This window comes from Salvelinus namaycush, chromosome 38 (assembly GCF_016432855.1).
Source record: "Salvelinus namaycush isolate Seneca chromosome 38, SaNama_1.0, whole genome shotgun sequence".
Taxonomy (NCBI): Eukaryota; Metazoa; Chordata; class Actinopteri; order Salmoniformes; family Salmonidae; genus Salvelinus; species Salvelinus namaycush.
The window spans coordinates 19,918,058-19,941,006 of NC_052344.1; the positions used below are offsets into that span (position 1 = coordinate 19,918,058).

At 43.6% G+C, this 22,949-nt stretch overlaps 1 protein-coding gene across 4 annotated transcripts in view; it reads right to left on the bottom strand.

The window, feature by feature from the left end:
* Nucleotides 1-22,949, bottom strand: part of LOC120031768 (myotubularin-related protein 5-like) — a 68,014-nt gene that overhangs the window by 18,543 nt on the left and 26,522 nt on the right. Inside the window, exons 3-22 of one of the 4 annotated variants that reach the window (XM_038977572.1) lie at nucleotides 21,798-21,935; nucleotides 21,392-21,517; nucleotides 21,052-21,162; nucleotides 17,738-17,767; nucleotides 16,180-16,285; nucleotides 11,773-11,905; nucleotides 11,467-11,590; nucleotides 10,322-10,435; nucleotides 7,628-7,705; nucleotides 7,269-7,382; nucleotides 6,895-7,023; nucleotides 6,701-6,799; nucleotides 4,163-4,373; nucleotides 3,600-3,712; nucleotides 3,231-3,380; nucleotides 2,865-2,933; nucleotides 2,583-2,741; nucleotides 2,112-2,392; nucleotides 1,672-1,844; nucleotides 1,340-1,413 (exon numbers count right to left, since the gene is read on the bottom strand). In XM_038977572.1, coding sequence (XP_038833500.1) covers nucleotides 1,340-1,413; nucleotides 1,672-1,844; nucleotides 2,112-2,392; nucleotides 2,583-2,741; nucleotides 2,865-2,933; nucleotides 3,231-3,380; nucleotides 3,600-3,712; nucleotides 4,163-4,373; nucleotides 6,701-6,799; nucleotides 6,895-7,023; nucleotides 7,269-7,382; nucleotides 7,628-7,705; nucleotides 10,322-10,435; nucleotides 11,467-11,590; nucleotides 11,773-11,905; nucleotides 16,180-16,285; nucleotides 17,738-17,767; nucleotides 21,052-21,162; nucleotides 21,392-21,517; nucleotides 21,798-21,935 — 2,532 coding nt within the window. Of the gene's footprint in view, nucleotides 1-1,339; nucleotides 1,414-1,671; nucleotides 1,845-2,099; nucleotides 2,393-2,582; nucleotides 2,742-2,864; nucleotides 2,934-3,230; nucleotides 3,381-3,599; nucleotides 3,713-4,162; nucleotides 4,374-6,700; nucleotides 6,800-6,894; nucleotides 7,024-7,268; nucleotides 7,383-7,627; nucleotides 7,706-10,321; nucleotides 10,436-11,466; nucleotides 11,591-11,772; nucleotides 11,906-16,179; nucleotides 16,286-17,737; nucleotides 17,768-21,051; nucleotides 21,163-21,391; nucleotides 21,518-21,797; nucleotides 21,936-22,949 lie in introns of all 4 variants that reach the window. The other 3 variants (XM_038977575.1, XM_038977574.1, XM_038977573.1) reach the window with 3 other exon arrangements.

Sequence of the window (22,949 nt, forward strand, 5' to 3'; positions counted from 1 at the left end):
ACATTTGATTGCAATTTGTTATTTTTGTTAATGTTACATAACATAAACGGTTTGCCTACATCGCAATTGGCTGGTGGGATCTTGGCAAAGACAACCCTGATGCTCAACAAGTAAAACAAGCAGAAGGGAAAATACAGCCATGTTTATGTGGTTATTTTTATAAAGTTGGATATGAAACCATTCAAATCTCTTAAGACTGGTATCATATAAATGGCAATTTTGAGTGGTTTAGGGTTTTCCCCTTAGAAAGAGGTAACATGTTTACAACCATTTGTATATTTTCTCAAATTGTTCTCATAAAATCATCTAACAGCATTCTTGGATGTATAGAGAGGTATGAAGAGTGGCAGGTCCAGTTTCTGTTAAAGACCTATAGACCATTTGGCTCAGGGCATTGACATAATTTCCTGTCCCGAGCGACCCTGGAGAGGCCTACGCTGGGGCAACTACACCAAACAGAGCAGCTCAACTCATAATAGAAAATGAAGGCACTCGTTTTGTAACCCATTTCATAATGTGTTGTGCAACAGCTAATACCCTGGGTCCAGCTCATTGGGAGAGGATTTAACTGGAATTCATATGATATGAACGCTCACGCAGGGGGGGGAATCTAGAGCATTCTGGGAGATGGAATCAGGTCAAATGTGAGGCGCTCTCTGAGGTATTATAAGATGGGATAAACACAGAAAACTCACAAAAGGTGAGATCCAATTAGACTGATATCTGATACAGGGCATCCCTGAGCTCTTGGTTGATGCATATGCTAGGACACTGCTTAGTTGCCATTAACACAGCAGACATGCCAATGATGCCGTGCTAAGCTACCATCCCTCTCCAACTGCTGGCAGAAAACTCCACAGAACAACCAGAGCAAACTGCACCCTTCTGTCTGAAGGCACAAGTCAGTGACACAGGCTGTAGTCAACCAGGTCACTGAGAACTACAACCTCCAGCATGCACTGCTCAGGCTGTTGTCATCTACCAGGTTCATGTTCAATAGGCACCAACTGGAGAACATGTAATGAAACAGAAAATCCACATTCTTGTTCATATTGGACAAAGTCAGGTAGTACCACCTCCTTTTCAAAACATTTTCTCACATTTAGTTCCAACTGAACGAGACCCCGGCTTCTGAGAGGAACTACATCAACCCAGCATGCACTGCTCAGACGTATTAGTGTGAGTCACACATGGTGCTGTCGCTGGGACAGACGTACCTGCCGTGGGCGTGGCACTGTGACACTGAGCTGCAGGGATTGGTGCAGAGGGGGTTGGGCGGAGCTGGCCTGGGCTCTGCGTGGCTTTTGTCCAGCGTAATGTAAAATAAGGAATTGGTTACCTTTTGGATCGGTGGCAGTCGCTTACTCTCCCTGTGGACTGCATCCAGCGTCTCGATGTGCATCTGAACGATATCTGTGGAACAACAGGAGGGGGAGAGAGAAACTGATTAAAACTCTCTCCTAATACACAATTTGAACTCTTGAGAAAACCTGGGTCATATTCATTACGGAACACAGTAGCAAAACTAAAACAAGTGTTTCTTATTGGACAAGTTCAGGGAATCCCTCCCCGTCAGTCCTTTTCTTCCATTAAGTGCCTAATGAATACAACCCTGATCTGTCAAGGAAAGTTCACAACATGAGCGCCAAAAACACAAAATGGAGGTTCCACCTGGTATCATGGTGTGTAGTGCCTTGAGGTGCTCGTTGGTCACCCCACTCTCGTTACACACTTTGTCTACGAAGCGGTTGATAAATCGCACCACAGAGTTGGCCACGTCAGAGCTCTCAGCGTCCTCAAAACCGCTCTCTGTGTCGTAGCTCTCCGCCATGCTGCCAGCAATGCTAAACAAAAACAAAAAAGGCATCTTAGGAACGACCAATATGAGCTTGAACTTCAATGTTAAAGTCTTATCCCTAGGCATATGTTTGTTGTTGGTTCCACTGTAAGATGTTACAAAGCTGCCCACTGTTTGATAAGCTGTTTTTAACATGTCTGTTAGTGAGAAAGCTGTTGGGTATGTTTTTCTGTCTGTGTGTACACGTGTGTGCCTCGTTGTTGTTGTTGTGTGTGTGTGTGTGGGTGCGTGCGTCCCCCACCTGTTGGTATACCTGTTGGTGACGTAGCTGTTGCTAACACTCTCCACGTCCCCTATCCCGGACCTGTTGAGCAGGCGGTTCTTGCTGGTGTCCAGGGGCAGCAGCAGGTAGGACATGCGGTTGGCGTAGTGGATGGCCTGGCTGAACACTGTGCTCTCCTCCTTCTGCACACGCTCACTCTGCTGCTCCTTGCTGAGCGTGGGCCACAGCCTGCTCTGCTCTGACGCCAGCTCCAGAGCACCCAGCAGCTCCTGACCTCCCGCTGCTGGACCAGACTCCTGCTGACCGCGAGACTGGGGGGGTGGAAGGGGAAAGATCAGATGGGGTCAATGTATGGATGTACTCCAAGGACTAAGTACCATTATCAAGGAAAAGGCCTCGGTTGTGTTTTCATTACTGTGTTTGATACTAATATACAGGAGCGTTAGCTTAAAAAGGTTCTGCTTGTTCTGCTTGTTGTGTAATTGTAGGGTCTGTTCTTACAGAGGTGGACAGCTCCCCCCCGTCTGCCTCCAGATACAGGGCTCTGATGTGGTTCTGGACATCACTGTAGAACATGGCCTCCCAGAACTGCATGTTAGTCCACACCATGTGCTCCTGCACACAGCTGTAGGCAAACTGGGTGATGCCCGCGCCTAGTTTCTGCCAGACAAACACACAAGGCCACACAGAAGCTTTAGAAACAGACTACTTTAAAGCTATGATAAAGGACAATGATTTGTTTCTTTTGTGTTGAATAGAGATTGTTTGTTTTTTGTGACTTACCCTGCAGAAGGCCGTGACCAGGGGAAGGAGGATGGCTGCAATACCGTGTTCATCCATGTGGGAGCAGTCCTGAGTAGGAGAATAGAGGTCAACATCACCATACTCTCTCAATGTCAGCCATGCAAACACACCACCGATTAGGCTCCATTATTCAGTGCGTGATCTTATGAAAATATAAAGGCCTCCATTGCAGTGTAAAACTAGGTAGCATGGTACTGTTTTGAAAAAGTCCAAAGGAGTTAAAGTTATTGCTTTAGGAACTCCTTCAATACAGCCGTTCTATGTACTGAACCCGACTGTGTGCTGCGGTCTACAATAGAACTTTGTGTAGAAGAGGAGAGAATTTTCTGTGGCGTCGGCATGTACCTGTAAGGTGCAGTTCATCATGCGGACGATGTAGTCAAACTGCTGGTCATCCAGCACAGCTCGGTTCTGCAGGACGTGCTGGTTGAGCTCCTGGGTCAGACACACCCTGGCCGCCCAGCCCTTCAACGCCCGCAGTACCGCTGGCATCAGCTGGGGGGGGGGGGGGGGGGGGGGGGGGGTTGCAGACACAGGACAACATTAGGAGATGGAAGGGATTTTTATATATATATATATATATATATATATTTTTTTTTTTTAATCACTAGACTATCATGTAGGTCAAACCTCTAAACTAGCTATAAATTGTTAACACCTTTATCATTCCAAAATGGCCGTGCACTGAGATACTGTTGTGGCCTTGTCTCTCACCTTCTTGGCCTCCAGCATCTTGTTGTCAAATATGTAGGTAATGCAGTTCCTGACCACCTCCAGCCTGCGAGCGCTGTTAGCCAGGACATGACCATGCCTGTCCACAATGTCTCCTGGAGGAACACCACGACTCAGCGGTTATTACATCACACTCATCAGTCTACACTGAATCCAGCTCAATTAAACCAACACTGAGAGATAGATGGGTCACACAGAGGTTGTCCGAACACAGTGGACTGTCTGGGGGGCCTGTCTGGGGGGGCCTGTCGGGAGGACTGTCTGGTGGACCCGACACACTCATGAGTCTATACTGAAGCTACACTGAATCCAGCTCAGTTAAACCCATGCTGAGAGGGTCACACAGAGTTTTTCCTATCTAACACAGTGGCCTGTCTGGAGGCCTGTCTGTGTCTGGATCAGCCTCTTTACATCAGTCTTTCAACCGTCCATTCACTGCACTACTTAATCCCACCATCTCATGCCTATACTGCTCCACCCCCCAGCCCACACTATCCCCATCAACCCCCTCCAATCAGTCTTTCCCACCAGCTTGGCACACTCACCCAGTGGGGGTCCGGAGGGCACCATGCCTTTGAGCTCGGCCTTGACCACGGGTGGTGCGGTCTGGAGCTTGGCGGCGGCGTGGTCGATGAAGAGCTGGACCGTAACGTCGTCCAGCAGAGGGAAGATAGCCAAGTTCTTGGGGTCATTGTGACCAGGGCTCTCAGCTGGCCGCTGCACCTTATGCATGGCCACGGCAGGGTACGGGTTCTCCTGATGGGGGGAGAATAAAAAGGGGAGACCATAAAGGTGTAGGGGGAGAAAGGGCAAAGAAAAGAGGTAAGTGGTCTCCTGTTATTTTAGTTACTACATTACATAGATGGAGGATCTTAATTTGACCTATATTGTCACAGCAACAGGATTTGAACGCTTAGTCCATAATGTTACTTGATCGGTGGTTAGGTTATTAGCTGGCCAAAAGTAGGCTTCATGAAAAGTGCAATAGGACGATTCCATGTCAGCATGGCCCGAAAATATTTTGGGCATCTCAGATTGTTCATAGAAACTTTATTGGGAGGAAGGATGGTTGATACTCTTCGTACATTGCAACACAAACCATTTTGAGAAAATCCTGAAAGTGAAAATTTCAGGCCCTTTTTAGACCTGTATATGCCTCCCCTGTAAGACCCAATGATCCGTGAACCGTACATGATACAGACATACCTCTTAGTGTCATTATACTTCCTTATAGTGTTCTCGAAAATATGGAGTACCGATACCTTCTGAAATACAATTTTACACATGAATTTATTCAACATTTTTAGACATCGTTTTAAACAATATACTCTACAAGCAATGTTACCTCCCAAAAATGTAGGCACTCAACAAATTTCAGGTCTGCTGAGCACAAACTTGAACTTTGTGAAAAATCTGTGCAACTCCTAGTGCACGTTTACTGTGAACAGAGGCTGGACTTGCTTTAAAATACAGTTAACAGTGGCCATGTAGGCTACTGTGGATATTTGATTATAATGTAGGCCTACCAGAGTGGCCTACCATCAAAAACAATGGAGAAAATGCATCCCATAACATTTTAACATGGAAATAGCTGTTCTATCATTCAGCCTACAATAGCAGCTAATGTGTGGTGTTCAACGTAGGCCTACATTCCATGAGACTAAAAAAATACACGTAGGGATTGCTAATAACCTGTTTATGCACTTGTCCTTCAGACAACAAGGTGACTGAAAATGTTGTGTTTGATATAAAATGTATTATTATTCCCATACCATTATAACACAGAATAAGACAAATTATGCTACCCTCTGTCTATTGGCTACTTAGCTTATTCAAGCCTGTCTCAAAATACTACACTGCCCATTTAAGACAGAAAAAAAGCTCTTTATCTGACTTGCTTTTCAAAGAGGTCTAGAACTGCACACATTTTGTTCTCTTGCAGGAAGCAACCACTCTACCATTGCTGACTAGAAATGTGCTATAACTGGGCTAATAACTCATTTAATAGCCAAGAATAAGAACAAATGTACACATTCAAAACAAGCGCATCTACTCACTACCACTCATGCTGTAAACACAGTCCAGTTAAAAGGGAATGGCACAGTTCCATATATGGCAATGATCTATTTGCATATAGGGATACTGCAGCTCTGATTGGTTATGGCGCACCAGTCTGTGTAGAGTACGGGACTGACTTGTTGATAGTGTTAGCTAAAGGGGAAAACTAGAAAGTTGAGTGAAGTTCAATCTCGTGCTTCTCTGTGCGAGCTGATATTTCTTCTGCGCGGCAATCCCGGGGGAGCTGCGCACGCGCAGAGCATCGTGGGAACATTGCCTACAAGTACATCAAATTTCCAGTGTGGGTTCTCTGCTACTTTTAAAGTTATGATACATTTTATGAGCACCACCAATACAATGAATGGGGAAATGAATTCAAAGGGAATTCCCTCTGCTGGTGATTTGCTGAATGTGCAATCCGACATGAGGCTGTGATTGTTAATGACCTATTATGTCAATTGCAATGTATAAAATTGATAATTTCTTCAAAAGTAGCAGAGATCCCACATTGGAAACTTTGTGTTTTAAGAGTAGGGTTCCAAACAATGTATTAAAATAAACAAAATCAAAAAGGGTACTTTTCAGATATGAATAGTAGTTTTAATGTTGAATAAATTAATGTCATTTTTTTATATTTTAGAATCAAGACATACCCCATATTTTAAAACACACTATAAGAGTATAATGACACCAAGATGTTGTCTGTATCACGTACAGTTCACGGATCAGAGGGTCTTATAGGAGGCATGTACAGTATAGGTCTAAAAAGGGCCTAAAATGGCTACTTTCATCATGATTTTCAAAAAAACTATCTGTGATACCAAAAATATTCTTGGGCCATGCTGGCGTGAAATCGGCCAATACTGTTAAAATAACCACGTTAGTGTGGGTTTTCAGGGAATTTTACGCAAATCACAAAGCTCATCAGCATAAATTCTAAGCAACAAAAGGGTGATCAAATTAAGATCCTACATCTATAAATAAAATCAATAAACATGTTTTTCATTTTTTTATGCACAACATACGTTTTTGAAGAGCTGCTCGGCCAGCTCCTTGATATGGTTCATGACTTTGTGCGGGCTGCACTCCTCCTGGCGAATACGCTCCACCTGATTGGCTATCAGCTGTAGACACAGGTAAAGAAAAACATAAGTTAGAATGCTTTTTCCTTCACATCTTTACCACTGATTGGGGAGGTGTGTGTGGGGGGGGTGCTCACGTCATCGAACAGGTCTGTGGGTCTGTAAGGCGGCCCTCTCTCCGATATGAACCCAGCGAACGCCATACCGTCAAGAACCTTCATCAGGAAGTCATCCTCAGTCAGAGCCCTCTGGCCCAGGAACGCAGCCTGGAGGAACACACACACACACTCATCAGTCCTGAGATTCTTGTTCCACTCTTCCTTTCTAAGTGTTAGACTCAAAACAGTTCGCAGGTCTGTTTAGAGCTAAATGTTTTTCTCCTCCAGGCAGACATTAAAGTGATATATTCCATTGTGTTCATAAAGACCGTAGTTAGTTCCAGGCTTGTATGAACACAACGTAATATATCACCTCAGGAATTAAGTTCAGAGAGGTAGAAGGTGATGTGTACCTTATGGAAGCGGATGACTGGTTCAGGGTGGATCCGGATGATGTGCAAACACCAGCGATAGCCATGGAACAGCTGGCCGAACAGCCACAGAAACACCGCCCGGATCTCCTTATCCTGCAACACACAGACAGGGAATTATAACATACTGAGGGGTAAGTATGGGACAGCTGGACAGTAAGCCTGGGAAAGCTCAGAAATCCAGAGACCTTGCTGCAGCATTGCCCCAAACAAAGGGACAGAGACTTTCTCACATTTACATTTGAGTCATTTAGCAGACGCTCTTATCCAGAGCAATTTTATTAATTATTTTTCCACACACACACACACCTTCCACTGGGGATAGAAGGGCTCTACATTACCTGGATCTTGAGTGTGGAGGGTTGTGTGGAGGAAGGGGGGAAGGCATGATCAGCTATCTCCAGCTCTGGGTCCAACACCTACAAACAAGATGGCAGGAGTCACATTACAACAACATGGACAGAAATATCATCTAACAGTCTTCTCATTACATCCGTTCAGTTCATCAATATTATTCAGTACATAAATCCTACAGCAGTTGCTGCTACATTTTGGCATTCGGACACCGCTTCATCGGGTATCATAAATTACAATACGCTGTCAGAAGCTTTTAAGAAGATGAGAATTCTTGGAAGCCCCTCTCATAAATGAGACCGATGTGGCTTCAGACTAAGCAGCAAAAGCCCATTAACTAAATTAGCTGCAGAATCTCCTATTCACAGTCCTATTTATGTTTGGGGATGGTGAGGTGAATTAATTCAGCTAATCGTGAAGAGAGCAGCAGAGTACCTAGATAAGCCCACACCCAACGGTTGCTTCCCAACCATCTCTAGAAGCATCACTACATCAACCTTCACCCACCACCCCCCTCCACACACACATTGCACTCCACCAACCCCCACATAACTTCTCCAGATGATTAAACAAATTAACTATCCCTCCAGTTGCAAAAGCTATCGCTTTTCACACATTGCAATTATCCTCTCTGTGCTGGTCTGGGTGAAGGTCACTTAGACTCAGGCCTGTTATGTTATGTGAGCCGGCTGGGGGGCTGAGGCTTGGACAGCGCTGCACAGAGACTGACAGTGCACAGACAAATGCAGGGCGGAATGGACCCCACGATCACACACACTGTGCTTCACTGGTTATGGAAGGAAGCATGTGTGCATACACGTCACATGCACATAAAGTGTTTAATTGACTCAGGACACAACAAAGGACTAGCACTTCCAGTGAAATTCTCCCTGCATTACAGGGCTCTGGTCTCATTCCAGCCATGCAGGGTCACCGGGCCAGCACTACAAGTCTCTATGGCCCACACAGGTTAGGACAGAGGGAGACAGTGGGAAGAAAAGAAAGGAGGACAGAACAGAGGGAAGTGGGAGAGGCCTGTATATTGTATTGTAGAATGGTCAGGTCCCATCACAGGACTGGTTGTTCTGAGATGGAACAATTTTACAGTCCCTATTACTTACCAGAGCAGGTATTGGTTGGTACCTAGCTCTTTCCACTGTGTTGTTTTTCAAACATCTAGGAATGTTTAAACATGGTAATAAAGGACAAGGGGGAAGTATACTGGTTGAGGAGCAGCTCCTTTTCAATGTACCTCTGACCGAGAGGACACAATAACAGCCTAACCCTGTCTCATTCGCTCTCTTTTGCCTTTTCTTGCTTTCCCTCATTTGTCCCTCCCTCCTCCTCTCCTGTTCAGTCTAGCCGTAACAGATTGGCTAGTAACCATGCAGATTGAGTATGGCTCATGTTTCATGCCCTCCAGCCAATAGAGATCATAGAGACCAGCCTGAGATAAACCCCATTGGCCTCAGACAGACAGCCTTGGAGAGTTACAAAAGCATTAACACTGTATACTGTCACATGTACTAATATATAATTCACCACGGACTTGTGTCAAAAACCAACCCAAAATGGTTCTTCTATAACAGTTAAGAAAAGTGCCAAAAAGCTAATGAAGTACGCATTTTGAGCAGTTCCGAGCAATGTCGGTCTGGCAATATTCTGAGTAATCTACGCAAGTCCATATCAAATGTTCCATCATATTAAAACATACAACTTGACTCTTATCCTGATAAAGAAATGAGGGGAGGAAGACATTTTTATCGAGGGAATAATATGTTCCCAAATATTTCTCATGTGGGACAGCATGTCAGATTCTATAATTCATTTTCTCCCTCTGGTCCAACTCTGATAACACAAACACACACAGTTTGGGCTGTGGGAATCAATGTCATACAGGCAAACAAAAAACTCCTCTTTTGATGGGAATATCCATTCTTTCATAATTCATTATTGGACTACTGTGTATTACAGTAAGCTCTGCACGCGCCAACTCACACCAATTGTGAAACTAAAAACAGACGTATCCTCATGAACAGTTCATGACTGCATTGTTTTTATAGTTGTGACTCATGGGTAATTTCAATATTGTAAAATATGATATTGTTTTATAGGGGTGAGTAATGGTAGTTCCGATACCTTACAATTAAAATTTAAGATTGTGATCAAAGTAATTTCCCACAAACACATGATTGCTTACAATATCAACCAGAATCATTCAATAAATAAAATCTGAATAAAATCTGCCACCATTTGTTTGTTGTAGCTAATGATGGGAAAGCAATGGCTCTCCTCCACATAGGAACAAAAGCATAAACCAGCCACAGACACCAATGATAGGCAGGCCCAATCAGAAAATCAGATTAGTTTTACATAACAAGGAACTTAAGAGGAATTTCCAGATTGTGCTGGCAGTGAGAAGCTCGATTACAATAAGGAACTTGATCTTATTTAGAAAAGGAGTTGGTTCAGAAGTAGTAAATCAACATCTCAATGTGGTGCTGTGGTTAAACCACTATAGCTGTACATGGTTCAGGGTAATGCATAGTGGGAGTCCCTGAGTTGGGTTAACGTGCTGTACTGGTATTGGTGACTCTGATGTAGCTGTATGACGTGAAGGTGTAGAAAGAAGTCTGAAGGGTGTTGCGGTGAGGTGTGAGTGTTGTCGTCATGGTGGTTACCATGGAGAGGGCGGTCTGGGTCTGCTGCAGGAGGGGGTCGGGCAGCAGGGAGATGTGGACACACTCCGGGATGGTCACCGTGCCTCCGTCCAGGTCAGCGATGATCACGTCCAACTGTAGAACAACACACAGACGGCTCAGTCAGTGCGATATCTTTGATTGATCTTGTAAGAGATCACTGTACTGCATACTGTACATGAGGCTAAGTGTGCTGATTGAGAACAGTAGTGACTGACAGAGCCACAGACACACACAAACGCTTCTGTCAACAGCTGTTCATTACAGAACTTTACCTACTGCAGCAGTGAAATGTACCTTTTAACAGGCAGTTGGGTTGCCAAGGCGATACCCTCTCACCCCCTTACACTCCATCATCAATCGATCTATCAGAGCCATGTGACTGTATAGTATACTATATTATACAGACAGGCAGTCCGTTGTTAAAAGTCATTACATAACAAAGCATGGCGAGGGACCACATGTAGTTTAACGCACCCTAACCTAGACCTCAGAAACATGACACTAAAATGACTGTCTTTTCATAGTCCTAGTCCCAATCTGAAATGTATTTAGTGCCTAGCCCACTACTGCTATTTTACCTGCCTTCATTCTAAAATGTACCTTGTTTTTATTGAATATCCTTATGTATTCTTTTTTCCTCAGAGCTTTGAGATAACTAATGAAAAGCGATATACAAAATAAATGTATTATTAGTATTATTCATCTTAAATCATTCGTTTGTCCTTAATTACAATAGGAACCTAAGTCATCCAACATTCCACTGGATATAGAATGAAAATATTTAAGTTACATGTATATTGCTAATGTACCTTGGCATGGTTTACAAAGACCGTTGTGTTAGTACTGAGAGGTATTTAAGCTAAGAGGTTTCAGATGGCTAAAACACAGCAGGTCTGGGTTGTTGAGTGAGATGAATTATAGATAAGGAAAGAGGGCCAGAGAACTGACAAACATATCCAATAATCAAGATCGTACCACAGGCTGTCAAAGTATGGGGGGGGCAACACAGAATGAAGACGGTCTTTACTGGTATCAGATAGGCTTTACAAATGCATACACTGACGGAATATATAAACATGATATAGAAAATAAATCAAAAAGAAGTATTGTAGATTGGAACATACGGTCATGCTACCCACCAGTTCCTGGGTCTCGGAACGGAAGAAAGAATTGACCCCGATGATGAAAGGCGTGGGCGTGCTCAGCACCTCCAGGAGTTTCCCCGGCAGGATGGGGACGTACGTAAAACTGACGGGAGGGAAAACAAGAGGAAATCAGATTTATCAGGAATTAGATTAGGAGATGTGATAAGTGAGGAAATCACAAAATTACCCAAACTAACAGATATCTTGTTAATCAAATCCCTGTAAATTCACAAAAGACATCTATGAACCTATTTTACAATGAAAAACACACACACACACACACACCTGTATTTGAGGGGGAACATGATGGCCAGTAGTGCTCTGCAGGCGTCTGTTAGTCTCTGGTAGCTGCTGGACAGGAACAGGATTTTGTGTTCCGTCAGAGCAGCACAGAACAGATACAGGACGTTCACTATACCTGAGAGCAACAGAGGTACAGTATTCACTTTACCTGCAGGGAAAGACCAACTGCGGGGATTGTAAAGATCAAATGTATCTTCAAACAAAATGATCAAACAGGCATGAAGACATATCTACAACCAATACCCCAAAATGACAAAGCAAACATGGGTTCTTAGAATTTTTTGCAAATTTATAACATATAGAAATACCTTATTTACATAAGTATTCAGACCCTTTGCTATGAGACTCAAAATTGAGCTCAGGTGCATCCTGTTTTCATTGATCATCCTTGAGATGTTTCAACAACTTAATTGGAGTCCACCTGTGGTAAATTCAATTGATTGGACATGATTTGGAAAGGCACACACCTGCCTATAAGGTTCCACAGTTGACAGTGCATGTCAGAGCAAAAAAAAAACAAGGCATGAGGTTGAAGGAATTGTTCGTAGAGCTCCGAGACAGGATTGTGTCGAGGCACATATCTGGGGAAGGGTACGAAAAAAGGTCTACAGCATTGAAGGTCCCCAAAAACAGTGGCCTCCATCATTCTTAAATGGAAGAAGTTTGGAACCACAGACTCTTCCTAGAGCCTGGCCAAATGGGGGAGAAGGGCCTTGGTCACTGACCGAGCTCTAGAGTTCCTCTGTGGAGATGGGAGAATAATCCAGAAGGACAAGCATCTCTGTAGCACTCCACCAATCAGGACTTTATGATAGAGTGGCCAGACGTAAGCCACTGCTCAGGAAAAGGCACATGACAGCCCACTTGGAGTTTGCCAAAAGGCACCTAAAGGACTCTCAGACCATGAAAAACAAGATTCACTCGTCTTATGAAACCATGATTGAACTCTTTGGCCTGAATGCCAAGCGTCACGCCTGGCACCATCCCTACGGTGAAGCATGGTGGTGGTAGCATAATGCTGTGGGGATGTTTTTCAGCGGCAGGGACTGAGAGACTAGTCAGAATTGAGGGAAAGATGAACAGAGCAAAGTACAGAGAGATCCTTGATGAAAACCTGTTTCAGAGCACTCAGGACCTCAGACTGGTGGGCGAAGACAGGACAACGACCCTAAGCACACGGCCAAGACAACACAGGAGTGGCCCAGCCAGAGTCGGACTTGAACCCGAACGAACATCTCAGGACTAACCTGAAAATAGATGTGCAGTAATGCTCCCCATCCAACCTGACAGAGCTTGAGAGGATCTGCAGAGGAGAAAGGGAGAAACTCCCCAAATACATGTGTGCCAAGCTTGTAGCTTCATACCCAAGGAGACTTGAGGCTGTAATCGCTGCCAAAGTTGCTTCAAAAAAGTACTGGAGTAATGGGTCTGAATACCTACGTAAATGTAATATTTCATACTTACATTTTTTTTTTTTTATCCAAATTTCTAAAAACCTGTTATTGCTTTGTCATTATGGGGTATTGTGTGTAGAATGATGGGGGGGGGGGGGGGGGACTATTTATTACATTTTTGAATAAGGCTGTAATGTAACAAAATGTGGAAAAAGTCAAGGGTTCTGAATACTATCCGAATGCAGTGTACACACACACACTACTGTTCAAAAGTTTGGGGTCACTTAAAAAAAACAACGGCATTTCTAAGAGTGTCTAGTTTGTGAAACAGATGCCTCACAAGTCCTCAACTGGCAGCTTCACTAAATAGTACGCGCAAAACACCAGTCTTAACGTCAAAAGTGAAGCGGTGACTCCGGGATGCTGGCCTTCTAGGCAGAGCTGCAAAGAATAAGCCATATCTCAGACTGGCCAATAATAAAAGACTAACATGGTCAAAAGAACACAGACACTGGACAGAGGAACTCTGTCTAGATGGCCAGCATCCCGGAGTCACCACTTCACTTTTGACTTTAAGACTGGTGTTTTGCGGGTACTATTTAATGAAGCTGCCAGTTGAGGACTTGTGAGGCGTCTGTTTCACAAACTAGACACTCTAATGTACTTGTCCTCTTGCACAGTTGTGCACCGGGGCCTCCCACTCCTCTTTCTAATCTGGTTAGAACCAGTTTGTTCTGTGAAGGGAGTAGTACACAGCGTTGTACGAGATCTTCAGTTTCTTGGCAATTTCTCGCATGGAATAGCCTTCATTTCTCAGAACAAGAACAGACTGACGACTTTCAGAAGAAAAGTTATGTTTCTGGCTATTTTGAGCCTGTAGTCGAACCCACACATGCTGATGCTCCAGATACTCAACTAGTCTAAAGAAGGCCCGTTTTATTGCTTATTTAAATCAGAACAACAGTTTTCAGCTGTACTAACATAATTGCAAAAGGGTTTTCTAATGATCAGTTAGCCTTTTTAAAATTATAAACTTGGATTAGCTACCACAACGTGCCATTGGAACACAGGAGTGATGGTTGCTGATAATGGGCCTCTGTACGCCTATGTTGATATTCCTTTTTTTTTTTTTTTTTTTTTTTATCTGCCGTTTCCAGCTACAATAATCATTTACAACATTAACAATGTCTACACTGTATTTCTGATCAATTTGATGTTATTTTAAATGGACAAAAAAAATATATGCTTTTCTTCAAAAAACAAGGACATTTCTAAGTGACCCCAAACTTTAGAACGGTAGAGTAAACTCAGCAAAAAAAGAAAGGTCCCTTTTTCAGGACCCTGTCTTTCAAAGATAATTTGATAAAATCCAAATAACTTAACAGATCTTCATTGTAAAGGGTTTAAACACTGTTTCCCATGCTTGTTCAATGAACCATAAACAATTAATGAACATGCACCTGTGGAACAGTCGTTAAGACACTAACAGCTTACAGACGGTAGGCAATTAAGGTTAGTTATGAAAACTTAGGACACTAAAGAGGCCTTTCTACTGACTCTGAAAAACAACAAAAGATAGATGCCCAGGGTCCCTGCTCATCTGCGTGAATGTGCATTAGACATGCTGCAAGGAGGCATGAGGACTGCAGATGTGGCCAGGGCAATAAATTGCAATGTCCATACTGTGAGGCGCCTAAGACAGCGCTACAGGGAGACAGGACGGACAGCTGATCGTCCTCGCAGTGGCAGACCACGTGTAACACCTGCACAGACTCGGTACATCCGAACATCCCACCGGGACAGGTACAGGATTGCAACTGCCCGAGTTACACCAGGAACGCACAATCCCTCCATCAGTGCTCAGACTGTCGGCAATAGGCTGAGAGAGGCTGGACTGAGGGCTTGTAGGCTTATTGTAAGGCAGGTCCACAGACATCACTGGCAACAAAGTCACCTATGGGCACAAACCCACCATCGCTTGACCAGACCGGACTGGAATAAGTGCTCTTCACTGACGAGTCGCAGTTTGTCTCACCAGGGGTGATGGTCGGTTTCGCGTTTATTGCTGAAGGAATGAGCGTTACACCGAGGCCTGTACTCTGGAGGGGGATCGATTTGGAAGTGGAGGGTCTGTCATGGTCTGGGGCGGTGTGTCACAGCATCATCGGACTGAGCTTCTTGTCATTGCAGGCAATCTCAACGCTGTGCGTTACAGGGAAGACATCCTCCTACTTCATGTGGTACCCTTCCTGCAAACTCATCCGGACATGACCCTCCAGCATGACAATGCCACCAGCCATACTGCTCGTTCTGTGCGTGATTTCCTGCAAGACAGGAATGTCAGTGTTCTGCCATGGCCAGCGAAGAGCCTGGATCTCAATCCCATTGAGCACGTCTGGGACCTGTTGGATCGGAGGGTGAGGGCTAGGTCCATTCCCCCCCAGAAATGTCCGGGAACTTGTAGGTGCCTTGATGGAAGAGTGGGGTAACATCTTACAGCAAGAACTGGCAAATATGGTGCAGTCCATGAGGAGGAGATGCACAACAGTACTTAGTCAGTATCTGGTGTGGCCACCAGCTGCATTGTTACTTTTGATTTTGACCCCCCCTTTGTTCAGGGACACATTATTCCATTTCTGTTAGTCACATGTCTGTGGAACTTGTTCAGTTTATGTCTCAGTTGTTGAAACTTGTTATGTTCATACAAATATTTACACATGTTAAGTTTGCTGAAAATAAACGCAGTTGACAGTGAGGACATTTCTTTTTTTGCTGAGTTTATATACATACACACATTCCTGCCTTTTTTCCCCAACTTATCAAATACAGGCCTGTGATTTGCGTTCATTAAGCAATTCAACAATTGGTGACGGTCTTCTCTCAAAGGAACATTTCCTAGGTGAGGGAACATCGGACTCTGATTGGTCCATATCACTGATCATAAAGGTGCCCCATCGGTCCTGGGCTGAATAAACTGCATTGTGATTTGCCGTACCAAGCTGTCTAAAGAGATGGGCTACGCTGCTGCCGCTGACAGGGAGGGAGTCGTTGATGGGAGTCTGGATGACCTGTCGATCGCCCGCACCCAATGTTATAGTCCTCTAGAGAGGGACGCATGGAAAAAGAGAACAGATAGTGTGAACGGTCATTCTTGGAAAAAATGGGGATTAGCAACTACAGCACAATCACAGAGGGTTGGAGTGTATTGAGGAGAGGAGAAATCACAGATGAGAAGAATCACAGGGGTTTAGCAGGTACATTAGAACTCCACAGTAACCAGCCATTCAGAGCTGAACAGGAGAGAACTGACCTATGCTGAACTGAGAAACCCATAGCAATGGGCCTTACCACAGATTCAAATCAGCCCACCATATTAAATGGGCCTTTATGGGAGTCAAATACCAATGACATTCCAGATTGTCCATACAGGGACATTTCCATTGCGTTTTGGAAAGGGCAGAGTTCATACGTTTGAATGATTTGGGGGGGGGGGGGGGGGGGGTCTTAACATTTGAAATGTCTTATTGGTTTAGTGTTACTGGATAGTTCTTACGGCCATGTGAAGCAGAGGGAAGGGAAGTGACAGAATGATTTAGATTGTTTTGTTGTTGATTGTAACATTCATGAAACATCTTAGTCATGTAAACTTCACATTGTAGCACATACATTACATTTATAGCTCAAGAGAGTTGTACTAGTTGTTGTAAGATATAAGTTGCCATCATTTGTAAGTGTGATCTTTATGTTGCATGCAATGTCAATGACTGTTTTGGATTTTTAAGTATTCGCAAGACTGAAAAAGCATGTTAGCCGACATGAGTTAAGGCACAATTTGCACAGCATGATAAGTACAGTGGGTCTTGGCTGCAAATGAAGACCGACTGCAAAGAGTTGCATACAGGACAGGTAGCACAAGGTCAAAGAAGGCATCCAATACATCACATAGAAACACAACCACAGCAGCCTCTAGGACAGACATCACATAGTAATACAACAGCATACACCGAAACAACTGGAACTACCTACAGAGGCTGTATACCACATTTGACAAGTAGGAATGCAAATTATTTTAAGTACTAAAATTCTTCAAAAATACATATTCACTATAAAATAGGGAATTGATTTAAAAACAGACGCTTTCAAATAAACTCCAGAAGCAGGAATCTACTGTAGCCAAATCTTCATTTAAAAGTACTTAAAATACAGGGCCCACGTATATCTGTGTATAGCTGGACAGGAAAGGTTGGCGTTAGCTCATGCTCTCTACAGCAGCAGCAAATGGAACGCAGTGATCCAACTGTTGAACACCATTTCACCGTCACTCGTCTGATCAACAACCAATTAGATATCCTTGAATTTTTCCAGGCAACCAATAACAGATCGTAAAAAGATCAGCCATTGTGTAACAGATTGGGCCTTAACAAAGTGATTTGATTGGTGTTCCCTTGAGAGAGAGGTAGGTGAGATACATAGACATAGGAGGATCCCGACAGAATTAGGGAAAGCTAGGAGCGGATTGGTTGAAAGGAGAATAAAGTAGTCAGGCGGCGTACCAAGCTCTCCTCTCTCTCCTCCTGGCCCGGCTACACAAGTCCAGCAACACACACACACACAGACACAGAGAGAGAAATACACCATAGGAGAAAACACGGATTAGAGACAACAGGGTCCAAACAAAAACATGACAAAACAATGACAAAAGATTAACATTACAAATATACACAGACGGTAACAGCGTGGCATTATGACATGAGAGTGCAGCAACATTAACATAAGGCACAGAGTCAAACCAGCTGTCAACTTTGGGGAAATAAAATGGAAGCATCCACAGCTCAGTTCAGCCACATTTAATATCTGACATTGTAGCTTAGGGCTGGGCGATAAATCAATAGAGGTAATTACTTCCCTCAATAACGATATAAAAACGTTTAGATTCCTTTTGTTAATGTCGATATAGAATAATTAGGTACAGCAGTCCATTTCACCTCTGTGACGAAACAGGAACGCGCAGAGAAGTGACAATATGCACGTGGAGAGGTATGCGCCCACTAAAAACCGCATAGCACCTTGAGTGATGGAGTAGCCACTATTAACCACGAACAACGAAGAAATGATTGATAAAAAGGGTTAAACTGTTTCAATAATTTGGAAGTTGTTTGGCTTTTTGAAGTCCGACAAAGAGCAGAGCAATGTTCGGTGCCAATTGTGCCGTAGACAGGTGGCTACGAAGTCTGGTAATACGACAAACCTTTTTCAACATCTGAAGCAAAATCACTCTTTGGAACATGCAGGAAGTTTGAGTTTGCTCCACGGTATTGATAAACGCCCCTCAAGCACTAGCCAAATCTAGGGATGTTTGCCCGAAGCAGTCAACACTGACACCGTTTATGCCCTACAAACAAGAAAAGACAAAGACATCACAAATGCTATTATGCATTGCATTGCTCAGGACATGCTACCAATTAGCGCAGACGAAAAGGAAGGTTTCAAGAGGCTTATCAATTTAATTGACCCCAGGTATGTGCTCCCTGGCAGCAAACATGGAACAATTTTCCATGTGTAGCTCACAATTTTAACCTTTATTTAACTTGGCAAGTCAGTTAAGAACAATTTCTTATTTACAATGACGGCCTATGGGGGAACAGTGGGTTAACTGCCTTAACTGCCAGATTTTTACCTTGTCAGTTCGGCGATTCGATCTAGCACCCTTTCGGTTACTGGCTTAAAGCTCTAACCACGGTTTGTTCAGGCATTCTTGATTACAAAGCAGATATGCACCTTTTAAACATTATTTGATTAATATCGTGATAATTATCATTATCAAATGAAAAAATATAGATATCGTGATAATGTATTTGCCATATCGCCCAGCCCTATCGTAGCTACATACATCCAATGGGTAAATTAGTCAGATGATGTGTTCATGACCTTGGGGTGAAATAACGGAGGACTGAAATGTTATACTAGTGTAACATTGTCATTTTTCAGTACACCTGCTTAGTTAATGTTTTACAGTTAAGATTTCAGGAAATCAAATAAGTTATTTATGGAGCTTGGCCCATTGACAGAACGTCCTTGGGCTGGTAACCAGGAGACATTGTGCAGACTAGACATACAGTCATTTACAATTATCTATTCAATCCCTCATACAGACTTGCAGACGTGCGCGCACACACACACAAACGTTCAGGCAGGTTCCATATCAGACTCATATATTCCAGTGTACAGTAATTGGGCTAAAGGTTGCTGCTCTGTATGTCAGGAGTGCAAATCTGACAGTTGAGATAATTGCCAGTTGCAGTAGTAAAGTGGATGCGTTGCAATGTATGTTGGGATGACAGTGGTTGACGTGGCATGACTGGGGAGAGTCCTAGCAAGTCTAGACCTGAGTCTAATAAAAAGTTAGACATTTGATAGTATCAAACCTGCTATTACACCGTAACAAACACCTAGCATAGCTTTTCAAGTACTGTTATAATACAGAATGATCTGTGCTATAGTATCCAATGGCTGAAGGTCTGAGTGTGTGTAAGTCAAGTGTATGTTTGTTTTTGTTTGCAAGATCTATGCGTGTGTGTCTGTGTGTCTGTGTCTGTGTCAATGCTGATTAGTCCCATCTCTCATTGAGACCACTGCACTGCCTGCTATGAGGCCATCTGGTGCTCCATATGGTCACCCTCAGAGAACCAGTGTGTGTACAGTGTGTGTTCCTCACCAAGTGAAAAGTCTATGCACTTCTATAACAGATCAATAATGGCAAACACATCAGATCGATCCACGACAAACAACGGCACACAGAATCAAAACAATTCTTTGACTTTAAAAAGGTCTCAAAAATGATCGAAATGGTTTACAGGTTAATGTAGCATGGAATACGCAGCATCGTTAGGCCACAAATCCCACAAAAGCAGACTAGAGCAAACTGCAAACCACTGAGTGAATATTAAATCAGCATGGTTTGAGATGATTACAGGAAATACAAAACAGACTTTTTAGAATCATCATGTTTATCTAAATAGATAAAATCACAATGAGGCAAGCGGATTGGTAAGAAGCTGCCGGAAGGTGATGTTACCTGGTCCTGAAAGCAGCCCAGTAGCCAGTCACAGGCTAGGGCCTGAGGAACCGAAAGATTTAAACTACATACTGGGGACTCATTTATCTGTAACACACAGGAGGAACCAATGTACAGCGGGGTTCAATGGCATGTTACACAAGGGAACAAAATGTACATAAATGTACGTATAGGCCCAATATACTAGTAGTGCACGATTTAGTATACTAGTTTACTGTATGTTACACTACTTCATGCTGTAGCGTCATTGAATTAGTTTGAGACAAACAGTACGTTTAAATTGTGCACATAGGGTGAATACAAGAGCTAAGAAAATATTCCTATACATAGTGTGTAGCAGTGGAGGCTGCTAAAGGGAGAAGACTCATAATAATAATGCCTGGAACGGAGCGATTGGAATGGCATCAAACACATGGAAACCATGCGTTTGATGTATTTGATAGCATTCCACTAAATCCGCTAAAGCCATTACCACAAGCCCGTCCTCCCGATTAAGGTGCCACCAACCTCCTGTGGTGTGTAGGTTACTATGCTGGCCATCTCCTCTTTGCTGAGGACCCGGCATTGACTCGGCAATGTGGGTTAGCATAGCACACCCGCTAATGCTAAGCTACAATGCAAACAGGTTGGTTAAAGTAATGTGCTAGCAGACTGCGTCGGTCAACATGCTAAGCTAATATGCTAGCAGGTTGGATGGGGCTAACAAGCTAATAGGCTAGCTGGTTGGGAGGGTTGCACAGCCCAGGAGAATACGTAAATGTCGGTATGCATGCTGAAAGGAGGTGTGTTTACCTGAGAACCACCAGCGACGGGGATGACGCAGGTGAGGAGGTTTCCGATCACCGTTTCCAAGGGAACGCTGAGGCTATCCACGTGCACGGCGTAGATGAGCCCCAAACAGTTCTGCACAGGGGAGGCACCCAGTCAGAAGACAAGCACACACTTTCCTTACCTTGTAGTGAAATGACACAAACAGGGTTTGTGGGTGAAGAACACAACCTAAAGCAAAATACGGCCAAATCAAGCCTAGAGTTGTCTCAATCACTCTTTGTTGTAACAAGAAACATAAGATGAGAAGTGCAATGGGAGTATCGGACAGGGACGTGCAGTATTGTTTTGAGGTGCGTTGTACCCTGAAGACCTCTGTGTGGTCCAGACGGGACACCAGCACCAGGCTCTTGGGGGCAAAGACCTGGGTCGGCTGGACCAGCCCTGGGACTTCGTCCTCATCCACCTCACTGGCCTCAGCCTTCTGTAGCTACACACACAGAAAGAGACAGAATAACATAGTGTACAGAACGTAGCCTACTTTGTGCAAATGTTCTATATCATTAAACATCTAACGTCATATCACAGACGTCACATACAGCTTGGAACTTTTATAAACCATTACCCGTTTCGAATATGATCAGATCGTCTCATTTCCACAACTTTGTTGCCAGCGTAAAATGTTGGCACATTGTTGCTACACAGTACAGCTGTAATAATACCGTTACTGGTTCATAATGACATTGGCTCTTTCTCCTCCAGTCTCTCACCTGAGGATTGTCCAGGCCCTCCCAGAACGTGAAACAGGCACAGTAGTGACGCTCTGAGTTGATGTCGGTCAAAACCGACACGAAGAACGACGGACGCTCCCTCTCTGGAACTAACTGCCATCCGTTGGGCTGACAGAACTGAGAGAGAAAAGGAGAGAGGGAGAAAGAGGGAGAGAGCAAGATTGATAGAAAATGGGTCAAGGGGAGCAGGGGTCGAGAAAGAAGGCAAGGAGGAGGGAAAAGGGAATGAGGTGAAAGGGATAGGAGAGGGAGAGATAGATGACAGGAGAGGAACATACAGTATTAGTGGGCCGAATCCCGGTGTGGTATGTCACATGTCCCTACTCTGCATCTCTCTGTGACTCACCTCTGATCTCTAGCCTATCATTTGTTTATTTTCCACCGCTAGGCTATACCAAGTTAAGAAAACTTTCCACGTGTCAGAAATGATTAACCTTACACCCTTATTTTGGATCGGGGTGAGAAACAGGCTAAAAGCAAACCAAGGAATAAACATTGTTCTGTAAGCATTCATCTTGTAATACATAATGAACACTTAGGAATTCTTCAATATTGACTCTGGCAAAACACATTAGACAATGAGGTAAACAATACTGGAATAAGGGTTATTTGGGAGACATTAAATATACATTAACAGTAAATGATTCTGGGTTATGTAGATCCCTTCATGATGCAGCCTTTCTTCAGGTACGGATGAAGTACAGTTGAAGTCGGAAGTTTACATACACCTAGGTTGGAGTCATTAAAACTCGTTTTTCAACCACTCCACAAATGTCTTGTTAACAAACTATAGTTTTCACAAGTCGGTTAGGACATCTACTTTGTGCATGACAAGTCATTTTTCCAACAATTATTTACATACAGATTTCACTTATAATTCACTGTATCACAATTCCAGTGGCTCAGAAGTTTACATACACTAAGTTGACTGTGCCTTTAAACAGCTTGGAAAATTCCAGAACATGATGTCATGGCTTTAGAAGCTTCTGATAGGCTAATTGACATCATTTGAGTCAATTGGAGGTGTACCTGTGGATGTATTTCAAGGCCTACCTTCAAACTCAGTGCCTCTTTGTTTGACATCATGGGAAAATCAAAAGAAATCAGCCAAGACCTCAGAATATTTGTTGT